This window comes from Lytechinus pictus, chromosome 6, assembly GCF_037042905.1.
Source record: "Lytechinus pictus isolate F3 Inbred chromosome 6, Lp3.0, whole genome shotgun sequence".
Classification (NCBI taxonomy): domain Eukaryota; kingdom Metazoa; phylum Echinodermata; class Echinoidea; order Temnopleuroida; family Toxopneustidae; genus Lytechinus; species Lytechinus pictus.
In genome coordinates this window covers 2,608,418-2,629,902 of record NC_087250.1, presented here as the reverse complement: position 1 = coordinate 2,629,902, position 21,485 = coordinate 2,608,418, and the positions used below count along the sequence as shown (strand labels likewise).

Genomic DNA, 21,485 nt, shown 5'->3' with positions numbered 1-21,485 from the left:
TGTGTTTCGGGGCCCTGGGGTCAGTTCCGCCGTTATAAATGCAACAAAACTGGTTCAAACATTGCCAGGTTCCCATTACTCAAAAGGTAGCGATTACTCATGATTGTAGTAAATTGAAACAATCGTTGAAAAAATGTTCTACGAGCGTTACTTAGCTTTGTGTGGCATTATCGTGGTTTATGTCACCAGTCCATTCACTGCCGTTTATTTCGTCAGCGGTGGTGACATCTTTCCACTCCCATTGACTTTGTACACAACGAGCGCACACACACCGACACACACGAGAAGAGAGGTGACAAATTTCACGATAAGGCCCTTTGTGTTGCGGACCACACTCTAAAAAATATTGGGTAAAAATGCTCCATGAGGGTAATTATGTGTCCAACCAACATTGGGCATTTCTTTTGGGCATTTTTATTTATCCAGTGTGATGAAAATGTTGCCCTTTCAAAAGTTATTACTGCTTATTTTCTAACCTTCCTGGGCAATATGCTTCCTGCATTGGGTAAAATACTGCCCCAAATTGGTTGGTCACATATTTACCCTCGTGCTGGTTAAAATTTTACCCAGCACTTTTTTTACAGTGAACAGGTAGAGCCAGTTGTCACTTCAAACCTGCACAGGTTATTAGAGGGCGTTATTAAAAAAAAATCGACAAAATATGACGGTAGTGGGACAAATATGTCAAAATTTGCCTTATCAAAAAATTTGGCAAGCGAAAATCAAAATGTTATCCAGTATTAAATTGGCACAGGTTCATTTTTAAGACTATTTCAAGGGTGCTTTTACAAAAAAAAACATTTAGGGCAATTCATGTGGCCTATATATTGATAGATTATATTATTGAAAAAAAATGTAAAGCTAGATGCGCTTGGAAAACCGAGCAAACAAGCTTAGGTGGAACTTGTTGCTTTGAAGAGTTAATATACTGAGGATGTTTTATCCGCTTTTGATAAAATTAAACTGTTAGTATTCTTGCAGTCCGTCTTTTTAATACCGAATTATGAACTTAGGAAGCATTATTGAAATTATGAATGGACACATTTCCACCAAGGCCTGTCAGAAATGTATCTTGATGTGACACATTAAAGATATACCTAGTTCCCTTTGCAAATAATTTATTTATCAAAATCTTTCAACAGATGAGGAGAAGCATACAGCTAGATGTGACTTCCAGTCCAATCTATGTTCCTACACGCACTTACCTGGGGATTATCTGTGGATCAGAACGTCAGGAGCAACCACAGTCGACAAGCAGTACGCCCCCACACGAGATCATACGTCCAACTCCGCAGGGGGTCATTACCTTCTCGCGGATGCATTGGCATCATCAGCGGGTGATGTTGCTCGCATCGCCTCACCCACGTTCATTCGCACGGGGCTCACATCTACTTGCAAGGTGGGTATTCACAAATGACAAAAAAAAATCAATTCAATCCCATTTAAAGGAGAATGAAACTCTTGGAGCAAGTTAGCTTTTGTGAAAGCAGACAAATCAAAGAATAAGATCAACAAAAGTTTGAGTAAAATAGGACTAGCAATAGAAGAGTTATGAGCATTTGAATATCGAGATCACTAACGCTATGGAGATCCTCCCATTGGCAATGCGACCAAGATCTATGATGTCACAGATGAACAACTCTCCCCTTTTGGACACTGAAAATATACCCCAAAACATCTCTTTTTGCTCATTCTAATCATACGACAAACGATTCATCAATGATATAATGTTGTGAAACCTCTGTACGTGTCCTCTCATAAAGAGAACACCTCGCCTTGTGATAGACTCTATAAAAGTGAGAATATAAGTGAAATAAGTACTAGGGTAATGAGGGAGTTGTACGTGTGTGACATCACATATCTTGGTCGCATTGCCAATGGGAGGATCTACATGGCATTAGTGATCTCAATATTCAAATGCTCATAACTTTCTTATTATTCATTCAATCTTCCTCAAACTTTCAACAATATGTTTCTTTGATTTTTCTCTTTGATATGGATTCAGCTGGTTTCAAGGGTTTCATTCTCCTTTAACATTTCTTTACGAAGGCTTAGCAGTATTCACACTATGACAGTTAGGATAAAATGCAGTTGAACATTCTGAAATCACACCTTTTAACGAGTGCATCATATAGAATCATAAAAAAAATCTCATAAAAACGACTAGGAAAATAAAAATTCCAAACAAAGGCGTAAAAATTATTTGCTGAAGGATACGCACTGTATAAGCTAATACTGCAACAGCAAAGAAAAACAAAGAAAAAAAACACAAAGCAGGACAAGTGATACACAATATTCAAATAAAACAGTTAATTAATCGTCAACGAATCAACCAAAATTGAAACTAGGCAAATCCCTCAATGATAATAATATTTATAATAATAAAACTTCTGGTTTAACAGACCGCCTAAGAATAGCGAAAAAGAAAAGGAGTTTACAAGAAACAAGCAAATGAGAGAACTAGATATAGATGAGAGAACTAGAATTTTGAAAAATAAATGAAATAATAAAAATAAGTTGTATGCCTTTACCTAGGGTATTTTCAAATTTACCGCAAACATAATGGCATTGATGATGCCATTTTCATATTTGGTAGGTACTCTCTAGTATCAGAAAATAAAAAACCTTAAGGATCTTGGACTCATAAATGATATGCGATAAATTAGCTAATATCAACCACTAATAAACTTTCTTTTTTATTTATATGACTGCACTGGGTCATCTATTAGCCAAGTGAATTGCGTCAGAGAGTGGGAAGAGTGTGATTAAATACGTTTCTCTTTATATCTAATATTTTTATTTCCTCTGCAGATTCGTTTCTTCTTCTTTGGTAACGGACCTGACACTGGGATTATAAACATCTACACTCGGTCGTCAGATGGCGGCCCTCTTGACCGTCTGGACACGCTCTCGAACTTTGCTACGGATAGCTTTTCTTATTACGACGAGGATTTGGTCGTTTTAGATGATTTTCAGGTGGGTAAACTGATTGATGCAAACTAAGTACAAAAATACCCCCAGAACTGACTTGTGGGCATCCAAAGGGAAGAGTCACTTATAATACAGTCAATATTGGTTCACCATTTTTGCCCATAAACGCCCACGATGGAATGAATACGATGCCGTGACTTCATGCGTCATTTCTTATTTTATCCGAGGCATGCTTATCCCTGAAATTTTCCCTCTGAAAAAAAGTTTACCAATTCCACTTTTATCCGAATCATTTTACTGGAGGTCTTACGTTTACTGGGTTTCTTTAATACAAAATTAGATATGTTAAATTTATTGTAGAAATATATTCTTAATGCATGTTAGTATCGTCAATGTTATTGATTGTTATGTATTGGAAGATGTCTTATTTGGTGTTTTATTGCAACACTTAAGGAAGAAAAACAATAGTGTTAAGTTTATTAGTTGTCAAGGTATCCCTTAATTTGTAAAGACATCAAACTTATATTTCTTGTATGTATTTTATTTCGTATATGAATTGAACTTGTCAATAAAAACTACTTAATACAAAAAAAAAATAAGTAGTCCCACAATTGGATTCGATCCCTGAAATTTCGGCTGCAGAGACCAGAAACCAAGATCAAGACACATCCACTCCCATAGTAGGCATGGCCGTATACTTGATCTCATTGTCATTTCTTAATCTTTTCGTTTGTCTGAAGCCAGTCCCCTACATCATTGGCAATTTGATATAAAATACAACTGTGGAGCGTTGTGGCCCAGTGGATTAGTCTCCGAACTTTGAAACAGAGGGTCGTGGGTTCAGATCCCAGCCATGCCGTAATTTCCTTCAGCAAGGAATTCATCATCTGTGTGCTGCACTCGACCCAGGTGATGTAAATGGGTGCCGGCAGGAAGTTATTCCTCAAAAAGCTGTGTGCGATTAATTGGTTGCCAAGCTTAGCCGGGGTAATAATAATAGGAGGGCCTCTTTTAAAGCGCCATGAACACCGAAAGGTGGACCTGTACGCTTTATAAGTAGCCACCACTATTATTATTGTTCACTGAAAAACACCAATGTTGTTTAACCATTTTCAGGTGTTTTCACTGGCGTTTAGGCTTCTTTTTTTAAGTCTCATGAAGTAGATAGATTAAATATAATAAAAAGCTTTTTCAATTTGGGCTGCCATAAAAAAATACATCAATATATTTTGTTTAATTAATCATCGCTAAAGGTATTTTAATCTCATTTTCTGACATTCTTAATCCCCTTAGGTTGTAATCGAAGCTGTAGCTGGCAGCGGTCGTAACGGAGCCATTGCCATAGATGATATCAGCTTCATAAACTGTCCGCTTTCGAATAATCCACTTCCGGGTGGCAGCACACCAGCTCCGCCCACCACCCCCATCCCCTGTCCTATACCCTCTGATTACCAATGCGGTGATGGTCAGTGTATCCCTAAGGATCAAGTCTGTGATTTCATCGTGCAGTGTAACAATGGACGAGATGAGCAAAATTGCGGTAAGAATTTGAGCTGTGTTTGAGTTTTTATTTAGTTAATCATTTAGGTTGTCAAGTTTGACCATTAAATATACATTACATACAACACAGTTCTTTGCCGCTTAATATTAATTGCTTTAGTTATAACGCAATCCATTTTCAAGCTGTTTTATTTCATGTAATTTGTTTTGGTTTGGAAGCTTGTTTCATGCTTGGGATTAAGTTCTCCTAAGGATACAGTCTTATTTGACGAAGAATCTTTCTGAACCTCCCCAATCTTGTTTGTACTACAATTAATTAATGTAAATACATTTTATACAAACACGATATTCAAATCTTGACTCCAATATGATTATCAAGAAATCATCCACAATTTGATTTTAACCATTCTATTGGAACAATAGTATAAACAGAACTATTAAACTAATTTTGCGGGTAATCCTAACTCTAGATTAATTTAAATGCTGTTCAAGGGTGTGGTTTGAAATGAGACACCTCTAGGAGGAGTATTATTTTAACACTTTGAATTTAAGTTATCAATTTATCTTGCAATGAAATCATCCACAAAGATTGTTGACTATTATAGATTTCTTATGCCGTAGTGAACGAATAAAATGGAATGTTCACAGAATTTTGAAGTTTTTTAATCCTCGTGATTTCAGTAATGGCTTTTATACCCCTTTCATAAACACAATGAAACCTATCCTCCAATTAGCCGCCTAAGAGTAATGCGGATAATTCAATAAAAATTGCGTTCACAAACTCCGAAAATTATCCGCATTATTTTTACGAGCGCCCGTCCTGAAAAAGGCGGATAATCTTCATGACAACTGGACACGCCCCCTCCGATGCGGTTGTGTTGGAAAAGGGTGACCTTGTGACCGCACCATAGCAATTATCCGCATGATTTGGAAATACGTTCATAAACTCAGAATCTTGTCCCGATGCCGCTATTATGCGGATAATAGCAGCATCAGAATAATGCTGATAACTCTTGTCCTCCTCTGATTTTACGACCAAATTATGCTGCTATTAGCCGCATAATTTGGTTTTATTAGGTTTATGAAAGGGTATGATAGAAGTTAAACCGAGCTTCAGATTCAAGTTCGTTGTCTTCAGAGTGCGGGTGACCCCTGTAAAAAATATATAGAATTTACAATATAGAGAATTAGTTGATTAACATTTTCTTACAAATGTGTTTGTTGTATTAGGTGCATGTGAGTTTGATGACTTGCAGACGTGTGGGTCAGAAAACTTTGGGTGGCGTTTAAGAGAAGCTGGTTCCGACATTGATTATCTTCCGACGGATCACTTCAATAACGGTTCAGGTATAGGCAAAGAATGATCATCTCTGTATTTTCATTTGTGTGAGTGTGAATTTGAACGTTCCTTTATGCATGCGTGTGTGTGTGTGGGGGGGGGAGGGCGTGGGTGAACCTAAGAAGGAACGAAAGTATGAGGGGTCATTTTATGGTGGTTGGCGTTGATATGTGCCTTTTTGTTTTGTCATTACAGTTTGTATTTGCCAATCAATTGGTTCTTTAAACGCTGGCTGAAAGGACTATTCAAAACAGTAGAATATGTGATGTAATGATTCGACTCTTACTCGTATTCACATATTTTTCTGCGATTATGAGTTAATGCACGGGATATATTCGTATTTACCTATATCACTGTTATCATTCTATTCTTTGCTATTGATCTCTGTTGTGCAACATCTTTCCCGTTCCTTTTCCACATTTGTTATTAAGGATAATTTCGTTCCTTCTGTCTGTATATAACTAAGGAAAAGATGCTCTACCAGCGGCTACCAAAAGGGTCTTATACGGCATACCACAAGTCGATAGTTTTTCGGTCATCTAAGTGCTATACACCTCGTCCTGGCTGGCGAGTACTTCGCTTGGATTCTCTCAGAAGCTCTCCCTATTTCGTTACCCTAGCTACATATAGCTTCAACAAATAAACTATGCATCCAAACTATTACACTATGATTTCCTAGGCAAACCTCTCTAACAAACTTAGTTTACGTACCCCAAAGACCATCACCTCTCCTAAAAGCCATACACTGCAAAAACGCCGGTGTTAATTTAACACCAGCCTTGTATCTATATCGGTTCACACCAGACAGGTATTGAAGCAACACCAGTTAAAAATCAAACCGGTATTAGTTTAATACTAATTGATGTTGCCTAAATGCCTAAATTGGTGTTAGCCCATATCGCCAAACCGGTGTTGTTTCAACACTTCTCTGGTGTGAACTTATACGGATGCAAGTCTGGAGTTAAATTAACACCGGCGTTTTGCAGTGCACCATCAGTCCATACTAACTCTGCCCCTGCTTTCAAGCACATCCTCTTCCTCCACCTCTCCCCATCTTTAGCCTTATCCCCAATCCTCGAAACCACCTTCTCTCTGAACTTTAACAAAACCCTTACATCTGACCCTAACTATGTTAATATCTACCCTAGATTTTGACGAATTCAGAGGCAATCACGTATTCTGTCAATTTCTGTGTCGTTTCTTCATAGATCCGGGTTTTTATCTAGAGAGTATCTACGGCTACAACACATTGACAACCCCTCTGATTGGACCTCCCGGGTCTGCGTGCCAGGTTCAGTTCTATTACTATATGAGCAATGCAACAAGTCAATTAGAACTGAGGGTACGAGTAGAAGATGGACCCCAACTCTTTGTGGTGAGGGGTACGGAAAATCCTGGTACATGGGAGTATGGAGTTGCATTTGTAGGAGAATTCGATGAAAAGATTAAGGTACTAGTTTTACTTCTTTCTTTCTTTGTTACTCTTTCTTTTGCCCCTCTACCCCTACCCCCTTCCCCCCCCCCCCTTCATTATTTTTCTCTATAGGCCTAGGCAATTTGATATCCTTCTCCCCTTTCTTTTATGTGTAGTTCTCCTTATCTCTCTCTCTCCCTCTCTGTCAATCTTTATTCAAGAAAAATGTGCCATCGTTGGATTATGAATATTGCATTGCTTTTTGGCAGCCCCCCCCCCCTCCACCTCTTTCTCCCTATCTGCTTCACTTTTTTTTTCTCTCTCTCTCTCTCCGAAGTCGCTTTAAATTAATAATTTTGACGTTAATTTTTTTTTTTTCATGAGAGTGTATACTGATTGAGGATTTTGTAACAAGACGTTAACTGTAATTTCACTAGTGCTGCCCCACCCGGTCGCCGTATTAAGCGCAAAGGTTGAAGATCATTCGCTAGATGATCAAGACCATCGTTGCATGCGCATATTGCTCGGTAGACTGACTGGGAACCAATCAGAATTGCTCTTTCAAAAAAGCGATTAATCGCTAACCTTTGTGTAATGCGGCCTTGATATTATGACATGAATATTTTGTTACCTCTCTCTACAGATTAGCTTTGATCATGTGTACCTGTTCGCTATTGAAGGCCTGGGCTTTACTATGGCTCTTGATGGGATCAGCTATCTTCAGTGCCTTGGAAACATGTCCGTTTCCCCAGGTATATATTCCTTATCTGACATTTATTAATAAAAATACATCCAAAGAAATGAAGATTATCATTCACTACACCATAGTTCAAGAAATGATCAAAAAATATTACGCATTCAGGAATGGACCGCAATAATCATGATAATACTAAGAATTCATGATGTTTCGGCGGGAAAAAACATGTTCTTGACATGATTGAATAGGTCTGTGCTTGTATTTACCATGCTTTCATTTTTAATCCCACCCGTTGTTTATTTTCTCTCAACTACATATGAGTTGTGAGAAAAGAATTCACGATGTTTCGACTGGAATTTACGTGTTCTTTAGGTGGTTGAATTGGTTAGTGTTTGGTTTTTACCATGCCATCCTTTTTATTCACGCCAGTTGTTTATTTACTTCCGATTGGATACAAGTTAAAGGAAACGAGTTCCCGATGTTTTGACGGAAACAGTGGTGTTCTTGAGATGATTGAATAGGTCTGTTCTTGGTAGTTACAATGCTTTCATTTTTATTCTCACGTTGTTTATTTTTTTTTCTAAACTAGATATAAGCTGTACCTTTGAAGATGGTCTATGCGGTTACATGCAAGGTTTGTCTCCAGATGAAGACGATTTTGATTGGGTAAGAGCGAGAGGCGAAACCGATTCTACTCATACCGGACCTCGCTTTGATCATACTTCTGGCACAGGTAAGATGATAACGTGAATATAATAATGATGATAATAAAAACACTGAAAACACTGATAACAATGTGATAAAGACAATTACAATGATAATAATAATATTAATGAAATACATACACATTTACAGTATAAACATTTATATAATATATCAAAAAGGATAACAATTACAATAACAGTAAAAGGTTTAATAAAAACCATGATTCAAATTAAAATTCCTATTCAATAATTGTTAAAGAAAATAATACAAAAATATACAGAATACGTTCATTCCATTATCATCTGAGAAGAAACACAGTGTACAAAACATGAATTATTATTTTTTTTTTATTGACAAGAACCTGTACTATAATGTATGTTGAAGAAGTTGGAGTCCATAAAAAGGACAGGTTGTACACTATTTGTTTTGCAGACTTTCCCACGAAATCAGTGTTTACTGCAACTACTTAAGTTTATCTTTAAACATGAAATGCGCACATCAAACTTCTTATATATCTGGTTGTAGGTTACTATATGTATATCGAAGCAGATGGCCCAGCTGACGGTCAGAAAGCAATCCTTAAGTCCCACCCACAGCGAGCTACCACTGGAGACGGTGTTTGCCTGACATGGTATTATCACATGTACGGACCCGACGTAGACAGATTCAATGTCTACATTCAACAGGGTAGTCAGGCCACGCCCATCTTCAAACGGCAAGGCACGCAGGGTAACCAGTGGAAGTACGCACAATGGACTGTGACGTCAAACATCGCATGGGGGGTCAGTAACTACCTTTATACCAATTTGTTTATGGCCTTTGCTTTATTAAAACAGAAATCATCTTTTTTTTTTATGGAATGCATGACCATCAATGTAATAAACTTAGTGATATATAGTAGAAATTTGAATAATGACCTTGATAACAGTTTGATTACAAAATGATCGGACCTTTCAAATGATTTTCCCCTTTTAAAGTTGAAATTTTACGATTTGATAAAGTAAGGCACATGATTGAAACAAATCTTGCACTGAACCCAAAATATGTTTCTATTAATTTACTCATTTAATCATAATGACAATCATATAATACAATAACCATAACCATGACAATGGTGATGAAAAATTGAAGCCACATTCAAATATAGTGATAATGACGTTGGTTATAATACTAAAAATAGCATCTAATAAATAACTTGTATCGTCAGATACTCGTCAGATTGTTGAAACAACTATTGATTGCCATTATCACCCAGGCTTCAGCCCTTTTTACAATTCAGACACATATGTATTTCAAGGGATGGTGTTCCACCAGTAAATAAAAGTGTTTCCGATTCGGTATCGCTGTTCTTTTCCGCGACTGTTCAGGTCACATTTGAAGCATATCGAGGACTTGGTGCTGCCGGGGACATAGCTATCGATGACGTCATTGTTGAAGATAGCGCATGCTCTGCATACCGTAAGCCTTGATTTCTCATTTCTCTTGGCTATCTCATTTCCGACGTTCTCATTTATTCTAGTTGTAAGTAACTAAAGGTGAATACATGGGAAAAAAGATAGAACATTGTTATATCTTCAAGTCAAGGATTCTTAAAAGAATGTTTTTAATAGTCCTGCTACTCTTCCTTTTTTTCGTTTCTTCCGTTTGATAATACCATCTACCTTTCACCTTAATGAATATGAATAGATGCCCGCTCACAACGAATCAGTATCCCGCACTGGGAGAAAATCAGTGATTTTTTAACCATTATCATCAGGCACGTATTGATCATGATTTAGTTGATTTTGGGGATGAACTTTTTCACTTCTTTTCTCTTCATAATTTTCCCAACCTCTCCTTTTAATGTCTTAGAAAAAGATAGGTAAAGATAACTTGTAACCAGCCACCCCAAAACAAACAATAAGTCGCCAGGGAAGATCCTCTATCTGTAAAAAGCCCAAATATGTCGAAATTTAAATTCGTTAAGTTGAATATAAGATAGGATACAAATGTTTCTATGACATCGTATTTTGTGGACTGCTTGGAAGTTTCATAGAGATCGCCCCGTGCATATCTCATGCTTGAGTGAACGCCGAATTTCAAACCTTGCTTTCTCCATATTCTTTGAAGCTCTAATGAATTTAATCTGCATTCAATACATTGCCTGAGTGGCTTATTTTTATCAGTTTCGATAAGTTATATATTATTCTAAAGCTTAGGGTGTGCTTTTCCCCCGATGAATAGGGTCGCTGGTTGAACCTGAAATTGTATTGTTGTAATGTGACCATGATAACCGTTAATACAAGTATTTGTCAGTGTGTTCTAAGCTTCATATTGCCTTAAAATATTCAGAGGAGCTATGTTAATGCTTTCTATAGTGTACGTCCTATGGATAATTCGTAATGATATTGATTTTCATATTTGTGTAACTTGTATCTGTGCAGGAACGTGCGATTTTGAGATTAACTATTGTTCTTGGACACAAGATTATGACGATAATTTTGATTGGAACATCGGTAACAACGGTTCACCCGCGGAAGGAACAGGGCCTACTATAGATCATACGATGGGAACTAATCTAGGTATGGCTTACATATATATAATCCTAGATGCACTTGAATGGTATATTGCAGAGTCGAAGCCGAGTGCAATAGTCATGCTGATGAATGTAAAATATATCTGATATACGACGACAGAAATAAAATACAAACCACTTTCTTTTACATCAGCAACGAATACTGTTTGAATAAAAAAAACAATAACACAAAAATCATTTAAATTTTAGTTTGATTGATTACTTCATACAGTCATTCATTCATTTATTTTATTCACGGTTAAAGTCCTATTCAGCTACAAGGCTGTTTTACAAATGGTCCGTGCAAACAAAATGTGACTAAAATGATACTAGTGTTTTGTTTTGACATCCATTAATGAATTTTTTATCTCTACATTAATTCAAGTACTTTACCTTAAAAAATACAAGTAGATTCACGGACAACTAGATTGGTGAAACCTTCATTCCTTAATTTCGATCCCTCACCAGGAATGTTTGCTTACGTGTCTACGGCCAAGCCTCCCCGGTCGGCCGGTGAAGTAGCCCGTTTATTCAGTCCGGTGTATCCGGCAGCAGTCAGCGAATGTTTTACATTCTGGTATCACGTCTATGGAGATGACATCGGAACCTTAGAGATACTCATCTTTGACACTATCTCGGAGATATCAACTAACATCTGGCAGGCGAAAGGTTTGATTTGCCATGATCTTTCATGAAGCTGTTCTAAGCACGAATGTATGCACGACCATACTCAATTAAGCTTCTATGCAGACCTATTCTTGAGCATGTACATTTTAAAACCACTAAGTTATCTGGTGTCTCAAGAAAGTGTTACCAAATGTTACCCGTCCCCCCCCCCAAAAAAAAAAAAAAAAAAAAAAAAAAACGTGTTTCAATTTAGTTATTGCTCAATTACTCATTACTCAATTCAGCCGTGCTAAAGCGCGAACAGCTTCATGAAATATTCCCGATGATGCATTTTGGGAGCAAGTATATTCATGAATTATTGAAACTATAATGCAAGTGTTTTAGCATCGTATTGTTGTGCGTCCCCATTAAACAAGAAATTTCACGAAGCTGAATAAAAAGAATACTAAAGAAATAGAATTAAAAAAAAAATATATCTGTAAACAGGATGCAATGCCACGACAACAACTCGTAAAAATACACATTTGTTAAAATCGCTTTTCTCTATCATGTACCTAACGTCTGTCTCCGTGGTTCTATTTGTCTTCTCTCTCTCCCCTCTCTCTCTCTCTCTCTCTCTCTCTCTCTCTCTTATCCCTTTCTCTTTATATCTCTTCGTCTATCTGTCTCCATGATCGTTTTATACTGTCTCCTGTCCCATCTCCATTTATCTCCCATTTATCTCTCTTGTCTCTTTGTGCTTGACTTTTTCTGTCTTGTCCCTTCTTTTTCTCTCTTCTCTTTGTATATCTTTCCTCCTCACTCCATTCTCTATACCTCTTCCTGTCCATATTTCTCTTACGTCTCTCTCCTCCCCCTCACCTCTCCTCTCTCACTTTCTTTCCCCGTCGTTCCTCTCACATGTCATATTCTGTCTTTCCTGTATAGCTCATGAGAATATATGGCATTATTCACGTGCATCAATCATACCATCGCATCCATACCAGATTGTGGTGAGTGCTACCCTCGGGACTGGTAACTTCGGTGACATTGCCATAGATGATCTCTCACTCCTTGATAACTCCTGCACCAGACCAGGTAGCCATGACAAATTATTATTCTTTTAATCACTAGTGCACACTTTCACTAGTCCTGGACAAATCCTGCACCATGCCATGAAAAAAAACAATTTTCTTTAAAATTTAAAAAAAATCGCTGGTGCACGCTTGCTGTAGTCCTGGACGAATTATGCACCAGACCAGGTAGCCATGACATAATGATATTCATTTGAAAACCGCTAGTGCACCTTGTACTAGTGGAAAGAAAACGGAAGGAAAGAATGCAGTAAATACAGTGTGTTTACTTCTAAATGTGAAATAAACACTGTTTGTATGTTCGTTTAGGGTGTTCAAATTTAACAGTGATAATAAAAACTTTGCACTGTAAACCGAATGCTTTTGTACATGTAAAATACTTGAAATACTTCATACTAGAATTGCTTAAACATGGTGAACGTGAGTTCATGTTGTATTCCACATTGTTAATTTTACACTATAAAAGTGCAGCGAGAGTGTCAAACTCTGTTATTCTCAGATCAGAAAACTCGTATATATTATCTAGATGAAGTTTAATAACCTGCGTGTATACAAGGTAAATTAACTGTGTTAGCATTGTCATTTTAATATAAATTACTAATATGTAAACAAATTAATCAAAAGACATGCAGAGGTAAATAATGATTTTGGTTTGAAGAGCCATCATTTGTTGTTTTTTTTTTATTTCTAAATGATTACAAATAGTATAAGTTATGGGACACGAGAAGGCGTTCAATGAGGCCTTTAATCAATATATTTAACTGGAAAATTTTGTTGCCAGTTTATTGTAAGCACACATATTTAGCTTATGACTTTTTACCAAATAATTTATGACTTTTTGTGTTTTCTTTTGGCATGTTAGTGTGATAGTGAGGTATTCAAGCATCTGAGATGAAAATTGCAATCACTAATTGCGAGCATTTATTTCAGATATGATAAGTGATTACAATATCTCTACTTACTACCCAGGTTTCTGCGATTTCGAGCAAGATAAATGTGGATGGACGGATGAAAGAGAAACAGATACTAAGGATTGGTTACGCAATAACGGCGTAACTCCATCCCCATATACTGGACCATCATTCGATCACACAACGGGAACTGAACAAGGTTAGTTTGATAAAGTAGTGTTACTGTTTTATCGTTTGAACTAATTGTATGATATAAAGTCATAAAAGACATAAGACATCATTTACATGTACATTTAAAAAACTGTAATATTGATACATTGATGATAATAATAATGGTAATAATATTAATATATTATTGATAAAGGAATAGGAAGATACAAACAAGTAAGGAGATAAATGGATGTACAGAGCATTTAACAACTGGTAATACAATACATATAAATAACCACTGGATGAATAGAACTCTTTGATTAAGTCACACCATAAAATGCTCAGATTACGTAGCGAGGAGCCAATTCCACACTGCTCAACTCTAAATCCTTAGCGAATGTGAACAGTGTGAAGACGATTTCCACACTTGAAACATTTAGCATTAGTGTTTTGCAGCGTGTTCACATATTAAATTATGTCAACATAGCTTTGCCACTGTTAAAATGCTTAATCTCAACAGTGTGGAGATGATTTCACACTCTGTGTCACATTGAATTAAATTTATCTATTTCATTTCTAGTGGTGCTAAAATGTTTAATAGTGAACCCACCAGAAAATGCACTGACTGATGTGATGAGTGTTGAATGTAGACAACAACACTATATTGTCCGGCGAGCCCAGAGAAACAACTTCATTGAATGTTATATTTCATCACCTGACCTCACAATTAGATTTCTAAAAGATAACATAACTTGAGCACTTTTAAATATGTTCATTTTCTGATGTGATTTACTAACGTTTTTTAGCACCACAAAGAATCACGTTAAGCATTTTCGAAAATTTATTTATAATATATTTGTACACAAGGGCCAACGACAGCTTTGTTAATGATATGTCAATTTATGTGGTATATTATTTTGTTTGTTTTTTATCAGGGATGTACGTGTATTTTGAAGCAGATAATGGAGTATCGAATAGTTGGGCGGACCTGATCGGTGAAATCCTCAGTCCGACTTCAGGATCGTGCCTCACATTCTGGTACCATATGTTTGGTAATGGTAAGTAGTAATCCGGTTCGTAGATCCATTCTACGCATGATTAGAAAGAGCCGTGTGGAAGAGCCGTGGTGTAGTGGTTCTGACTCTCGCCTTGTAAACAGAGGATCGTGTGTTCGAATCCCACCGCGGTCTAGCGTCCTTTCGCAAGGCGTTAATCCACACTTTGCCACTCTCGACACAGGTGCTAAATGGGTACCCGGTAGGATGCGAAATATATTGTATGTTTCATTTTGCCAGCGCCATAATGAGGCTGCGATGAATGCAAGGAATGCTCCCCAGGGAGTGGAAATTGGGCACTTTTCGTGCGGGATTGAAATGAATCCAATGACTGGGGTAATAATATGCTGTAACGCGCTTTGAGCCATTCTGGGAAAAGCGCTCTATAAAAATTGGCTTTTATTATTATTAGAAGAAGATTCTGTGCATGGTCGAAAGAAGGTAATTCGCCTTAAAGTGACATGGTGGTTTAATATTCAATGAGATACACACCAACTTTGAGGTTGGGTTATTTATATATTATTTTGAATTTTGCTTTTTTTACCAGGTCCACAAAAACATCAATGCGTCAACTAGCGACTGGTAACAGTTGGTCAACTTTGTTTAAACATCATGCTAATGAATTCAAAGTAGACATGTAACAAATGACTACATAAAGTGTCAATTGGTGCGCTATTATATTTCATATCTGCATCCGTTATATTTTTTCTTTGAAATTTGAAATAATGAAATAAATGCACAATCATTAGACCAAACTTAATTGTCAATGGGCTAACTACGAATTGGTATATTTAGTTTGAATGTTATTACATACTGTCTACCTTATGTTATAGGTAAAGTGGGGCAGAGCGACGCCTCCCCTTGAATATTAAATTTCATAAAATCGCCCTAGCAATAAGTGATCATTGTGGCTATGCATTACAAAACGTAAATTTACCAGTGGCCTGTCTCCTCTCTCTTTATGACATACCTCCCTGATTGTATCTCTTATCATTGTATTGATACCTCAACGGTGACACAACTTTTGCTCCGGTGACAATTGCTCCGGGCTTCATTTCGTCTATAATACAGTGTTAGTGTTGCAATATGATTTTAAGCTAGCTTTAGGGCTAGGCTTAGGATATGGTACAATAGTGAAAAACAGGGTTGAAGTTGGTCATTCCATTAATGTGTTGAATATTCAGCGGAGCGATTGTCGCCGGAGCAAATATAATGGAACCGTTTCAACACGCATCAGGGAGGGGGGGGCTTATATAGCATGTGGTAAACATTACATCGTAACAACACGTGATCCTTGTGATATTAAATTTAACAAAAAAAAACGTTCTGCTATTTTTTGTTGTTCCATTATGTTGTTTAGCTGTTGGTAGTTTAGAAGTGTATACCATGGATGAAGATGACAAGGAGTTTGGTCCTATCTGGAGCACATCAGGTGCACAAGGGGATGTATGGATCATGGGTAGTGCTGACGTCACGTTCGATCGAGAGTTCAGGGTACGTACATCAATAAAGACATATTTCTTACCAAATTCAGAAGTCACCTATGAATATGGAATGGTGTTTTTAGTCACTTGTAAGTCTTTATTTTTTCGACAAAATGAAGCAGATTTGGGTTTTAAAACAATCAAACAAGGAAAAACAAAGGATATTTTACTTGAAATTGAGGTAATTTTATTAAATTTCGATTTTTCAGCATGCCTGTCTCATTTCAAGAGGGTGAATGTTGTCTATGGTTAATAATACACGCCGCACCTCAAGGTAAATCTTTGGGGTGGTACAGCGCCCCCAGCACTCCCGCTTCCAATGGCCATGGGCTTCATTTAAAAACATAACACACATACACAGAACCTTACAGCGAAGATTGTCTAGAGTTAAACTTACAAACATTTGTGAACAAATACCAGAACAAATAAATTCGCGTTTCTAATTTCGTTTCTCAATCCTCTTTGTTAGGATAAGACATTCTACTTCGTCAAAACTAGGGGTAGATTGCTTCGGAAGGGGGTGAAGGTCTGGTTAAAATGCAATTTTTGTTTACGCTATATATTCTACAAATGCCTCTTTTTTGCTGCGAACTTCATTTTTTTTTTTTTTTAACATGTACCTACTTTTTTCTTAATACATGGAGATCACACTACCCGGGCCTACCGTTGGTGCCCTAAAATCAGTTCAATTGAATATTGGATCTTCTCCTAGGCAAAACTCTTTTGAAATTATGGGCATTTCTTTTTTCCAATAATTCATTTTAACTATCGCATACTTTCCTTGAATTTGCCTGAAATAAACAGTTACAAACGTATGGCTTTATTTTGGTTCGCAGATTGTTTTTAGGGCTACTGGTACAGACGGGACAGAAGGTGATATTGCCTTGGACGACATTGATATACAAATAGGAGAATGCAGCGATGGAGGGGGACCAACAACTATACCAGTAGTTTGTAAGTTTATCACTTATAATGTCAGTGTATTCCTTCAAGGAATAGTAAATAAATATCCCAAAACTGTAGTAAAAAAATTACAATGACCCACCATGTGTCCCGCAAAAGTATTTTCAATGTAAAGCAAAGTGTGAAATTACCTTCTCACTGTAGAATTCGAACATTTCTTTTGGCGTCACCTGTGCCTAGGAGGCGAAAAGAGAACTGAATCACTGTGAACCGCAGGTCTCTCCTTCCGATATAACTGATTGGGGGAGTGCAGCTTCACATGGTTCACTGTGTAAAGAGGATGATCTTCACCTAATTGTGTTGTATTGCCCCTCTACACATCAGAACAGAGGTGTCAGCACAAGCAAGAACATAACCCTCTTCATCCACTCTATAACGATAAACCTGCCAAAAGAGATGTAGCTTCCTTTACTCCACTGAATCCCTTGATAGCCCTGCTCACCGTCTCAGGGTCTCCCTATGGTCCAACCACATTCAGTCTGTGGCACACAAGCTGTCCTATGGACCCAGCGAATCACCCCAGCCCCCAGGTTGAAGTGACATGGTGTTCTAAAAGCGAAGATGCATGTATTAACAATGTATTTGCAATTTTTCAAGATGAAAAAGGAGATGAATGATAATTAAGAGACAAACAAGATTTTGTGAAGTGATCGAAGTGAGTACAAAAATATACATATTGTTTTTATATGGCCTTAGGTATGTGGCATTTGGCAAATTGTTATAGTTCCCAGTGAAGGTATAAAGCGTAAAATTTGCAGGTTTTGATCTTTCCTCAATTACAACATATCACTTTCTGCTTTCCTCTTAGCAATGGCCTGTACGTTCGAAAGCAACCTATGTTCATACAGCCAACTTGATAATGACCAATTCGACTGGACCAGGACCTTCTGGTTCACCGACACTGAAAGCACTGGTCCATCGTTTGACCACACCCGCGGGGACAGCAGCGGGTATTACGTCTACATAGATTCAACAAGCCGTACCCCTGGCGACAGGGCACAGCTGGCAGCTCCAACACAGAACCCGACCGGCACGGGATCACCCAAGTGCTTGGTGTTCTGGTATCATATGTACGGGGCGGAAGTTGATCGATTGAACGTGTATCTGAGGCTGTTCAAGTCAGGAGTGGTAGAGGATGATCTCATCTTTACCAAGTATGGCTCACAAGGAAATCAATGGATCAAAGCAGAGAAAGAGATCACCACGAATTACAACTGGATGGTAAGTGCTTGGCTATCATTGATTGGAACATAGTTTGCACGATCTTTGATATAAATATAATATTCCTGATGGAAAAAAATCAGTGCCATGTCCATAAAGTTCACTTTATGAAGATATGATTCACATGTTAACATGGTCATTTTTCCTAGGGGTGCTGCGTGTATTATGGTTTTTATAGGCAGCACCCCCTGGAACTCTGGTAGGCGTAGACAACGATTAAATGTATAAATAACGTACTTTGTGTATTGAATTTTTTTTTGCGCTCAATTTCTCTGGACCAAAATGATCTTATTATGCGCTGAAACTCACTTTGTTTTCTTTCTTTTTTTGCTTTACTTTTCAAATTTAAATCAGCACCCTCAGTTTTTAAAAAATCGTTCTCAGGGTCCTGCAGATTTAAGATTTAACAGCGTAATGATAGGTTTGCACATGTTGGTGTTTACAATGATAAATATTTTAGGGAAGGGACTTTTGCCTCATCATTTTTTCATCTATTATATCAAGGAAGGGCACGAACAGTTGTTCCTGAGCAGCAATCGAGAGTCGGCAGAATAGTTAGCCGCATCGATTTCCATGACCACCTAATCCAGACACTGTCATACATAATTTAAATCACGAAACATGATTCATGTGAATACTGATTAATGCCGTCATAGGTATATCGATGGATAATATGAACTGAAGGTCCAGGTTATGGTAACTTACCATTGAATGGTAACTACCATGGTAACGTTGATCAACAGCCAATCAAAATCAAGGAGCCCGGGGTTCAATCCCTCTGCAGCATTTTTATCCATTATCAGGCCGTTTATCTATGTATGCCACTATCCAACAGCAACGTGTAAGAAATTGGTAATTGGTAGGCAGGGGCAGATCCATGATTTTCCAATAGAGGGGTCATTTTTGTAAAGGAAAAAATTGACAAGCCCCAAAAAAGGTTTTCAATACATAATCGAGGTGATTTTGTTCCAGAAAAAATTGATAAGCAAAAAACAAAAGAAATATCATTTATGTCCCCGTTAAAACATTTGATCGTGCCTCTCATAAGGGTGGGGGCCGGATGTGCCGCTTCCTTGATACGATACTACTTTTAGGAAACAATTTCTTTGAATAATGAAGGCACCTGATCGGGGTAGCCGTGGTAAATTATGATTAGAAATATTATATTGTTTTGAGATTTGTAATGTTGCATGTTGTTATTATCATTACTCCTTCATTATCACGCAGATTATCTATGAAGGTATTAACGGAGGTCAATATGGTGATATAGCCCTGGATGATTTGAATCTATACGATGGAGTATGTCCACCACAAGGTTAGCTATTTTTCATATGTTCACATTTGTTTCTCTCTCTTTTCTCCAACAAAAAATGTATCCATATCGTATATCTTATATTTTTTTGGTGGGGGTTCTCCTCTTATTCTATGATTTATTTTTTTCTATCCATATAAGATGTAAAATGTCCGCTGTACATAGAATCAACTAAATAAGTAAGTTAATACCTCGTTCACACCGTCTTGCGATCCTTTCCCAACTCCGCGATTGGCCTTTCGTAACTGTTTGAACCATTCAAAACATTCATGTGAATTGCAACGACTTAGCTTATACGATATGTGACGATCACTACCATTACTCTACGATTAAGACAACCGTTTAAATTGCAGCGTAAATCGTGACAGCAGCGTAAATACGTAAATTTGTATAACAAATGAAAGAAATTAAAATGTTCAACACACGACGGACAAAGGGTAAGATGAGCCAAGTGTTTTGTATAGTACATGCCGCTATCAATAGTGATGAATAAAGCATTAATTTTATGGTCATGTATTGCATTTTTTTTCAGTTGAGTGTGATTTCGAGGTCGATTTTTGTTTCTGGACACAAGAACCATCTAGCTCGTGGAAATGGCTAAGGAATGCAGGTTCAACACCCGATGAGAGCACTGGACCATCACGTGATCACTCAACAGGCACATCGTTTGGTAAATGATAGATAATAATACCATTTGGAAGCGTCAGGGTTAGTATGGGTCTGGGTCAGGACAATATGTAGTCCTGAAAAAGACTGTAAGGTTATCTTTCTTGTTTGATTCTTAGCTCTCAAAAAATAAAATATTGATCGACATATTAACCAGCATACTCTGATCGTCCTCATGATGAGGATTGAAAGTGCTGACGAATATCAACACGAAGAATGACATAGGAATTATGATGAAGAATCTCCAAATTGAAGATTGAAGAAAATGAATAAGAAGCAAAGGAAGAAGAAAAAGAAGAATTAGAAGAAGTAAAAGAACATTAAGATAGAAAGGGTAAATAAGAACGAGGGGAAGAAGAAGAAGGAGAAGAAGGAGGGGAGGGGATGAAGAAGGAGGGAGAAGAAAAGACAAAAACAAATATGAAATGCTTTCCAAGGAACAGTGGAATTGATGTACCTTCCAAACATACTGGATTAATGAATTACATGGCCACTGTAATCATCATTCACAATGCAGTTTCTAAAGACGCAGCGAGACTAAAGAAATTAGCACCGATGACTTATCAGGACCACGTCCATCTTTCTTTCATATTCTTTAATCCCCAATGAGCTTTGGACAGACACCGCGGCTTTAGTAACATAATGTGCTGAGTCCGCAATTATTATTTTTCTCTACTAAAGGTTACTACGCATACGTGAGTGCTTCTACTGCTGATACTGGTTCTAAGGCCCTTCTGTACAGTCCTATCTACCTTGATACAGATTTGGAATGCCTGAGGTTTTGGTATCATATGTATGGCAGTGACTTGGGTCAACTGACTGTCTATACAGAAGACCAAGTCACACTCAGTAACAGTGATCCTTTGTTCATAAGAAATGGTAA

At 37.4% G+C, this 21,485-nt stretch overlaps 1 protein-coding gene across 1 annotated transcript in view; it reads left to right on the top strand.

Moving 5' to 3' along the window:
- Positions 1-21,485, top strand: part of LOC129263573 (MAM and LDL-receptor class A domain-containing protein 2-like) — a 156,310-nt gene that overhangs the window by 111,213 nt on the left and 23,612 nt on the right. The window contains exons 61-80 of the mRNA XM_064100623.1: positions 1,143-1,399; positions 2,812-2,976; positions 4,225-4,471; positions 5,662-5,778; positions 6,979-7,220; positions 7,828-7,936; positions 8,471-8,614; positions 9,112-9,368; positions 9,954-10,044; positions 11,010-11,147; positions 11,609-11,809; positions 12,695-12,844; positions 13,810-13,950; positions 14,837-14,959; positions 16,317-16,450; positions 17,277-17,394; positions 18,212-18,624; positions 19,852-19,939; positions 20,469-20,606; positions 21,284-21,481. Of these exons, the coding sequence (XP_063956693.1) occupies positions 1,143-1,399; positions 2,812-2,976; positions 4,225-4,471; positions 5,662-5,778; positions 6,979-7,220; positions 7,828-7,936; positions 8,471-8,614; positions 9,112-9,368; positions 9,954-10,044; positions 11,010-11,147; positions 11,609-11,809; positions 12,695-12,844; positions 13,810-13,950; positions 14,837-14,959; positions 16,317-16,450; positions 17,277-17,394; positions 18,212-18,624; positions 19,852-19,939; positions 20,469-20,606; positions 21,284-21,481 (3,471 nt within the window). The remainder of the gene's footprint in view (positions 1-1,142; positions 1,400-2,811; positions 2,977-4,224; positions 4,472-5,661; positions 5,779-6,978; positions 7,221-7,827; positions 7,937-8,470; positions 8,615-9,111; positions 9,369-9,953; positions 10,045-11,009; positions 11,148-11,608; positions 11,810-12,694; positions 12,845-13,809; positions 13,951-14,836; positions 14,960-16,316; positions 16,451-17,276; positions 17,395-18,211; positions 18,625-19,851; positions 19,940-20,468; positions 20,607-21,283; positions 21,482-21,485) is intronic.